This window comes from Brachyhypopomus gauderio, chromosome 3, assembly GCF_052324685.1.
Source record: "Brachyhypopomus gauderio isolate BG-103 chromosome 3, BGAUD_0.2, whole genome shotgun sequence".
NCBI classification, from domain to species: Eukaryota; Metazoa; Chordata; class Actinopteri; order Gymnotiformes; family Hypopomidae; genus Brachyhypopomus; species Brachyhypopomus gauderio.
In genome coordinates this window covers 29,270,637-29,280,620 of record NC_135213.1, presented here as the reverse complement: position 1 = coordinate 29,280,620, position 9,984 = coordinate 29,270,637, and the positions used below count along the sequence as shown (strand labels likewise).

Genomic DNA, 9,984 nt, shown 5'->3' with positions numbered 1-9,984 from the left:
TATGACGGCCTCCTTCATGGAGACAGAGGGTGTCCCTGCCTGTCCTATACTTCATGACTCCCTATTCAGATCCTGCACCTGGACCACAGTCCCACTACAATCAGGCCCACAGCAAAACCAGGGCAAGAATTTAAATGACCCTAGGAATCCTCAAGGCCAGGTTCCAGTGCCTGAAGGAGGTCAGAGTTACCCCTGAGAGGGCGTGCCACATAATAATGGCATATGTGGTATTACACAACATTGCAACAATCCAGGAAGAGCGACAGCCTACCATCTCTGACATGCCCACAGATGAGGAACCTTAAATGCATGTGGGTGACAACAGAGATGGTGGAGTTGTCAGAGACTCCATCTGCAATCACTGCTTTTCACATTAAATCATGCACCACCATCACCCACCCCACCATCCACCCTGTAACCTTTATACATTACAGTCAAATTCACTGTTATGTTTCATTATTTCATTTTTCCTGTAAATATATTTTAGAATATATTTTAAGAATAAGATATAGTTATGTACAGCCATACCACTTTGTACTATATTCATATACTTCATTTTTATCTGATGCCATGTGTGTTTCACACCACTCAGATTAGATCTGGAATTAGTAAGTGTTCGATTAAAAAAAATATTTAAAAACTCAATACAGTATTATAAATGTGGAGAATATAATAATATAATCGCACCCTTCTACTAAATATAAAAATATCATTTTCACTCACGCATTAACTCTGTTGGCAATTTTTGACATGCTGACTGCCTTTCTCTAGCAGCTACCGCAGTATTACATTTACGTTTAATAACATCTAAATATTCTGCATACACAGTCATTAATACTTCAAGCTACAGTGGTGTGAAATACGATGCTCGGCTGATTTTCGCGTTTAAGTCCATGATAAATCTTATTTATCTGCGCTCCATTAAGAATGCCTTTCATAGTTACGCGTGAACGCGCTTCTGTCTGGGTCAACCTACTCAAAGCTGAGCGACCCTGATTACTTTAACTCCGATCCGCCGTTTTGGAACCGAAAACTCTGAGTATGTCAGATCGGGGTAAGACAACTCAGAGTTCAGGGTTAAGTTTAGAGTTTGTTAACCCCGCTTTGTGGAATACCCCCCTGGTCACGTTGCAAACACTACAGTCCCTGACATAAGTTCTGTCGCTTATCCATTTTGTGGAAACAAAAGCTTATAACCTGACTTTAAATTCATCGATTGGTTTTAGAAATGACTGCTGAAACCCACCCAAATGAGATTTAATTTACGAAAATAAATTTGCTTCACTGCAGAAATATTGATCATTTAATGAACACAGAAAGATCAGATTTTGGCAAGACAAAAGTTGTCGCCCACACAAAGTAAGGTGAAAATCAAACAAATAATTCACTTCATATACACATATATGCTTCATAACAAGGGTGAACGACGTTGTGGTGCTATTAGAGCCATATTTAATATTTTGTGTGACTTTCACAAGCTTGAAGGACCGCATCCATGCGGTTCGACAATGATTCATACAATTTATTGATGGTCATCAGGAGTAGCAAAGAATGCAGTCTTACATGCTTCCCAGTGTTCATCAAAATTCTTTGGTTTTGTCTTCCAAGCTTCCACTTTCATTAAGCATGGGGTAGGATGATGTTCATGTCTGGTGACTGGGCTGGCCAGTCCTAGAGCACCTTGATCTTCTTAGCCTTGAGGAACTTTGATGTAGAGATGGATGTATGAGATGGTGCACCATCCTGCTGCAAAATTTGACCCCTTTTATGATTGGGAATGCAAGATGTAGCTAATACTTCTTGATATTTTAGGCTATTGATATTGCCTTCCACCTTGCAAATGTTTCGCACACCCCCATACTGAATGTAACCCCAGCAAACTTGACTGTTTTCTGGGTGAATCTTGAATACATACTGAAGATTAATCTGAAAAATCCACCTTCTGCCACTTTTCCAGCGTCCATCTGTTTAGCAGGCTGTTGGCCTAGGCAAAATGCCACACAGTTTTTTACCTGCCTTTTGTTTAGTGCTGGCTTCTGGGCACTGATTCGACCATGGAGGCCATTTCGAGACAGAATCCTACAAACTGTTCTAGTTGACACAGGGACTTGAGGTGACCAGGCCTGGTGGAGCTCTGCTGCAGTGGAAGAGGGACTGGCTTTGGATTTTCCAACCAACAAACGTTCCTCCCGAGTAGTTGTCTTGCGGGGTCTACCAGACCTGGGCTTGTCAAAAACATCTCCAGTCTCTTCAAATATTTTTTTAATTCTTTGTACTTGACGCTGAGACACATTAAAGGTGCCAGCTACCTCTGCAGTGGATTTGGTCTTCAGCATCTTGATAATTAAGGCTTTGGTCACAGGATAGATTTTTGGCATGTTGTCAGAGATCAAGTTGCAGTGCAAGTGAAGGTCTGGTGTGCTGGAGTTCTTTTTATACACACCCACTAATTAAACAATCAATTAGTGAGCACAGGTGAGGCTGTAAACTAGGATTGGGTGCGTTATATGACAAGGCGACAAAACTTTTGTCTTGCCAAAACCTGACCTTTCTGTATTCATTAAATGATCAATATTTCAGCAGTGAAGCAAATTTTTTTTCATAAATTAAATCTCATTTGGGAGGGTTTCAGCTTTCATATGAGTCATTTCTAAAACCAATCGATGAATTTAAAGTCAGGTTATAAGCTTTTGTTTCCATAACATGGATAAGCGACAGAACTTATGTCAGGGACTGTAGTGCAAACACCCTTTGCACACGCTACTGAGTACAGGCACAAGAAACCACAGCCCTGGTTATAGGTCAGAGGAGAATCTTCCTCAGCTGAAGAGGAGCGCCGAGGAAACAGGGGTGGTTCGCGTGACATACCTTACATAGCCCACATTTCATTTAAACATTATCGGAGTCAGGGTTGCCAACTCTCACGCATTGAGCGTGAGACACACGCATTTGACCGTTTTCACACGCTCTCACGCCACACTTCCGATATCTCACGCCGAAAAAAAAAATCCAGTTTATTTACCTCTGATCCACATCTATGATTCAATGAGTTACTAGTTCGCTCTGGCGCCAACCACCGGCGAACGATAGATCGCGATATATATTAATTTGTGTCCATTTTACGTTCGCCACCCAAGCTCAACAGCTTACGTTCGCCACCCCCCCCCCCCCCCACTATTAGATTTTTCTAATGTTTTTCCTGACACGAGTCACATGACGCAGAAGCGCTGTACGACCACTAGGTAACAGTATTGCAGCTCTCCGAAAAACCCCGCGCGCTGCACAGTTGCGCGCTCCGTCTCCTCAATGCACAGTGCCGAATGTATCATTAAACAAAGTGAAGAGGACATAGATGCAAGCGCTTATCGCTGCTACTGTGCGAAGAGAGCATTATATACTTGTATTCAATTTCTTCCGATATCTCACGCCGAAAAAAAAAATCCAGTTTATATATATATATATATATATATAACTGCTTATTAGAACTCTTTTACGGATCATTGGAGCGGTTTAATTAATCTCATTCTTTGCGCTTTCAACGTTCAACTTTGCTTCAACATTCGAATTCTCACCTGGATTTTTGTCATGGAATTCGACTCCACCCAGACTTTTTGTACCTGTTTTCTAAAGACATGAATAATGCCGATAGCTAGCGACCTGCTGGCAACTAAGGAGATGCGCCCGAGGAAGGGATTCGCCCTGCTGTTGCTGAACGTCATAGTGTATCTAGTAAGTGGTACGCCTTAAACATTTATGCTTGCAAAACAAAAACCAAAAAAAAAAAAAAAAAAACAGATACGTCTGGAATACTTTAAGAGAACAGAACCTTTTTTGCCCTTCCTTATTCTAAAATATTACTTATGTTTAATAGTTGTTTAAATGTCGAAAAGATTCATGATCCAGTTGACAGACAGCTTTTGGTTGAAATGGAATAAACATACATTGTTACCTAACTAATTTGAACTATGTATGGTCTCCAAACTGCCATTAATTGTTAATGCTGAGTAGACACGACTCACATGTGCAATTAACGCATGGCTGGGTCATTAGTTAAAGGGCATGGTTCTCGCGCCCCAGTCTCTCATAAAAAGCAATCACAAACAGCAGCAGAAACTTAGTGGTTTGTGCAGTGTGTAGTAGTTATTCCAGCAATCGATTGGCAGAAATGTGCAAATGGTGCAAGTAATGTAATGTTCATGGGACATGAACAGTTTTGAGAAACATTCTAGTAAACGTGTCTACACTTCTTCATCTTCACATAAATCCCCCATCTCTTATTCTCATGTGCTCACATCTACTGGGGAAAAAACAATGTTATCTGTGCTTATAGTCTTGATGATGAAAAGATGAATTCTAACAACAGAGGGCTTTATGGTTTATTCCTTGAGGTTCTAAAAATCACCTTTAAAAATGCCCTATTCTTCTTTATGTCTTTGCCCCAACCTACTTTAGTCGGTTCTTGGCCAACCAAACACCCAGGGCAGGACATTTCATGTCCAGCGCAGACCCGCTGATGCTGGGATGCAGAACGGAGCTTCTCCCCTGTCTGGGTGGAAATGGTCCAGCAAACCAAAGGCTACCAGCGGTCTGTTCCTGGGACTCTTTACTGATCAATCAAGCTCCTCATTTCAGCCCAAAAAACAATCCCATGCCAAGCCAGAAAAAGCCCAGAAATCATTCAGCTGGGGGGACTTCTATTCCAACATCAAGACCGTGCGACTAAATTTGCTCGTCGCGGGTAAGATCATTGACCACAGCAATGGGACGTTTGGTGTGTACTTCCGCTGTGACTCCATAGGTGATGGAAATGTCTCGGTCAGCCTGGTGCCACCGGCGAAGGCGGTGGAGTTCGACCTGGAGCGGCAGAGTGTGGTCTATCCCAAAGACTCCAAGACGTTCACCTGTCGTTTGGACCACGAGAAGGTGGACCGCACCTCACGCACCTCACCCTGCAGCTATGACCCCTCCAAAACTTGCTTTCAGGAACAGAGCAGGGGCTACATCACCTGGATCTGTTCCAGACCTCTGAGGTTCATCTGTATCTACATCTCCTTCTACAGCACAGACTACAGGCTGGTCCAGAAAGTCTGTCCAGATTACAACTACCACAATTCATTGCCCTACCTGACCTCAGGGTAATCTGACTTGAGGTCAGGCTGCTGTACTCTTTGAGGAATTGGACACTCGTGTCCTCATTGTAAATTAGCATAGCTTCTCTGAAATATGGATAGTCCAACAATATTTTCACCTCATATCCAAAATCCTTTCTGTGAATTGCTTGAAAAGTTCCCTCAGTGCTTTTCATATTATAGGAAATTATTACATCATTTCCCTTCTGTACTCCTGGGCAGACAGTATATTTTCAGCAAAACAAAAATAACCACATCTAACACTTTGCTGAAGGAGGTTAATAATCACACTGACACACAGGAGGAAGCCAAACACTGACTTACTGTGGTCAGGGATTTCAGACATTTTCTATCTATGGTGGTCACAGAATGTGAGCGCTGAGACCTGAGTGCGCTTGTGTATTGGGGATTCTAATGATCGTTACCGCTGTTGATCACAGATCTTGGCTTCAATGGTACTGCGTCCCAGATGACCACACATTGTTTGAATCTTACTGTACTTCACCACCACCACTGAACTGTGGGCATTTTATAACATTCTCACACTCTTCTAAAGACACACTTTAAATGTCCACATAGCATGTGTGCATGTACACTGTTCTCAAACACAGTACACAGTGTCATTATTGCCTGTACAATATATAACCAAAGTATATAACTGTAACCATGTATGTGATTTACATATTAATTAAGAAAGAGTTATATTGCATAATTGGACATTACTGATAATGCTATTGGCTGTTCATACCTTGATTTATGTTGACTGTTTTTTTACCTGTCTGACCTCTGGTCAAGAGATTATGGCAGAGACAGAGTGTTTTTAAACATGGTCCAATCTAGCAAGATTAGCTAAACACATTGATGTAAATGTATTTAAGTGTCTCAATGTCTATTTTATCAGTAGTTGCTATTCAGTTTCACACTGGTCCATACCATATCTCATCCTGTTTTTACCTTCAGCACCCAATATCATAAAAAGATTGTTTTTATTCTTGTCTGAAAGATGTCACAATTTGACATCACATGAGGAAGATGAATTAGAAATGTATAATGAAATAATTCCATAATTCCAGTATGATTAGAGAAGCCTGTATTGTACTGTTAGAGAGAATGTTTGAATAAATAATCAGCAGCATTGTTTCTTAAATAATTGATTCATTCAGTAAATATTTATTGGAAATATTTACACAGGTCTACAAAGTAGACGAAAGAATAAAAGCTGAATGTCCTTTCCAGGTTACTGTAGAACCACTTTATCTAAACGCCATTTAGTGATCAGTCAGGTTTGCAGTGCAAAAACCATATAAGTTAGGCCTCTGCCTCTTTGACACTTGAATTATAGTGATTAATGACAAGATTAGCCAATGAGAATGAACCATTGCTCTGAGATGTTGGGATCCTGCCAATGCAGTCATGTCTTGGGCCTGTTTACAATAAATTTCAAATATATATTTATAGGGAACCTGAATGTGGTTCATTGGCTAGACCAGAAGTAGAAGCTATAGTATAATATCACAGTAAAGAAAAGTATGTCAATCTGTTAATCTGCAATCAAAAATATTGAATTTTATTGCATTGCAGATTGAAAGATTGACATACTTTTCATTACTGTGATATTATACAATATATAATATATAATTATATAATATTATATATATATATATATATATATATATATATATATATAAACACCACAGTCCACAGTCACATGACAGCCTGTGATGGAAGAAAACACTTGTGAGGTAGCACCATACAAAGTAACAGAGTTCTAACCCCTTTTAAGCAGAAGCAGAACTGTGGCCAAGCGAGAGGGCGAAGCTTTGGATAGAGAAGCTGCTGATTTGAAGTGAATTAAATGGCAGGGGAGGCAGATGTTATGTATGAATGATCCATAATCATGCATATTAGCATAATGGCAGGAAAGACATTTAACTGCATATGAACCTTATAGCAAGAGAAAAAATGCTTGATGGCCTGTTGCCAGAAAGAAGTGAAAGGATGTGTGTGAGGACATTGGTGTGTGAGGACGTGAGTATGTGAGGAAATGAGTGTATGTGGACATGAGTGTGTGAGGACACTGGTCTGTGTAAACTGTATAGTGCTCTACTGTTTTTAAAGGAGATTGACAGATTTCAGTGTGTGTCCTCTCAAATGACACCACACCTTCCTCAGAGTACCTTGACTAATACCCTGACTAAGTCAAAGTCAAAGTCAAATTTATTTATATAGTGCTTTTCACAACACGCATTGTCACAAAGCAGCTTTACAATCGTATGGGTCCAGATCCCTAATGATCAAGCCAAAGGCGACAGTGTTGAGGAAAAACTCCCTATACGGTGGGGATTAGGAAGAAACCTCTGGAGGACCAAGACTCAAAAGGCAACCCATCCTCCATTGGGCAGCCCGTTAACACAAGTCCGTGGTCGCAGGGTGTTTTCAAAGTTCCACAGCAACAGTCAAGGCTCCTGTTCCCCGGCCAAGCAGCCTCAGTCCCCTCGGTGCAGGCGGTGGGCCTCAGGCGGGCCAGCATCAGCACGACCCCTCGTGGCTATGGCTCATCCAACCCCGGCATCAGCACATCCACCGGCATGCCAGACCATCCCCCAGGTGCCTGCAGGTGCCTGTATCCAATCATCTTGGGTAGAGGCATACAAGAAGATAGACAATACAGACTGAGTGGGCATGAATTTAAACCACCATTGATTTAAATGTACATAGTTCACGTGCCAGTGATGAGCATGTGGCTCCGGCAGGCTAATCTATAGCAGCATAACTAAAGGGAGGGGTTCAGAGGTGACCACAGGCATGAGGGCTCACTGATACATTGCTTTCCTGTCAAGTCATTGTCACAAATAGAGTGATGCCATGACACAGCTGGATGACAGCATCAACATCTCAGATGTTTTTGTGGGGCAGTCATGGCCTGGCGGTTAGGGAACTGGTTTTGTGACCGGAGGGTCGTGGGTTCGATTCCCAGACAGGCCATGACTGAGGTGCCCTTGAGCAAGGCACCTAACCCCAACTGCTCCCCGGGCTAGGGCTGCGCACCGCTCTGGGCATGTGTGATCCACAGCCCGCTAGTAATCACTAGTGTGTGTGTGTGTGTGTGTGTTCTGACTGCACAGATGGGTTAAAAGTGAAGGACAAATTTTGATTGGGGTGTAAAAATCACAATTGACAAAATATGACACATTTCATTTCATTTTTCATCACCAGAAATCTCAACGTCTGGGGCCCCCCAAGCCCCTATACCTTACAAGGGGAATATTAGCTGAAGGCTTGATTAAATAGGTGAGTCTTAAGTCTAGATTTAAAGATTGGAACTGTGTCAGAATCTCGGATTGGAGCTGGAAGGCTATTCCATAATTGAGGGGCTTTAAAGGAGAAAGCTCTGCCTCCGGCTGTAGTCTTACAAATTTTTGGAACTAGGAGAAATCCAGCATTTTGGGAGCGCAAAGGGTGAGATGGGTTGTAGTAAACAATGAGTTCACTCAGATATTGTGGGGCAAGACCATTTAACTCCTTATAGGTTAACAGAAGAACTGTGTAATGCGGCAAGAGTGGGACTAATATGATCGAATTTCCTAGCCTTAGTTTAGGACTCTAGCTGCAGCATTTTGTACAAGTTGTAGCTTCTTTATGGACTGTTTAGAGCATCCAATTAGAAGACTATTACAGTAGTCCAATCTCGACGAGACAAAAGCATGGACCAGCTTCTCTGCATCAGCTAATGAAAGTAAGTGTCTCAGCTTGGCGATATTACGTAAATGGAAAAAGGCAGCCTTAGTGACATTGCATACATGTCCGTCAAATGAAAGATCAGAATCAATAGTGACACCTACTAAACTTTTTGCAGTAGATTTAGGTGTTACTGAAAAACCATCTAGGGTAAGGGGAATATCAGCCCAATTGCTTCTAGCAGCTTTAGGCCCAAGAAGTACTAAGGACCTTCATTAACGATCACAACTATGCCTTTTCAGGAGACGTGGTACAGTATATCAAGATATGTTGAAGACTATATTACCTCTAGAACCCCATCTATTCATCACATTACTCCAGTATTATCTCTAGAACACCATCTATTCATCACATTATTCCCGTATTATCTCTAGAACCCCATCTATTCATCACATTACTCCAGTATTATCTCTAGAACCCCATCTATTCATCACATTACTCCCTTCCTTCAACAGCTTCACTGCCTTCAAGTCAAACTTCGTGTTGTTTACAAAGTTTCAAATCACTCCTCAAAACTCACCTGTTTAGCACGACATGCAGTCTTTAGCCTGTTTTTGTGTTTTTTTTTATTTGTTTAATGTTGTTTATGTACTTGTCTTTGGACAAGTTTGGATTTTATATTATGTACGGTGACCTTGAGAGTCCTGAAAGGCGCATATAAATAAAATGCATTATTATTATTATTATTATTATTATTATTATTATTATTATTATTATGTATGAACACACAAACACACACATAGAGCAGTGTGTGAGTGAAGTCATGTATGAACACACACAATAAGCGCTTGCCACAGTGTGTCACAATGGCAGAGAGCATTTTCAGTACAAAATGTTGGCTATAAGTGAAAGCGGATGAGAATTCTAAGACTACCTGGGCAACATCTCAGAACTGCAGTTAGGGTTAATAATTATAATCTTTATTTGTATTGCACCTTACATACATGCAACTCAAAGAGTGTTACAGAAAAAATAACCCTGTAACTCCTTCTGTCTTTCCCTATACTTCTCCATTAACACTCTCAAAGAAAACATAGCATCTGTGGTGCACTTAGCTGGCATGAAACCATACTGCTGCTCACAGATCTCTACCTCTCCTCTAAGCCTAGCTTCCACT

The 9,984-nt window shown here is 41.2% G+C and overlaps 1 protein-coding gene across 1 annotated transcript; it reads left to right on the top strand.

The window, feature by feature from the left end:
• The first annotated feature begins 3,265 nt into the window (after positions 1 to 3,265).
• On the top strand, positions 3,266 to 6,228 carry LOC143509807 (neurexophilin-1-like). Its single transcript, XM_076998620.1, has 2 exons — positions 3,266 to 3,729; positions 4,453 to 6,228. The coding sequence occupies exons 1-2, from the start codon at positions 3,640 to 3,642 to the stop codon at positions 5,137 to 5,139; spliced, it is 777 nt and encodes a 258-aa protein (XP_076854735.1). The 5' UTR covers positions 3,266 to 3,639; the 3' UTR covers positions 5,140 to 6,228.
• Positions 6,229 to 9,984: the final 3,756 nt, after the last annotated feature.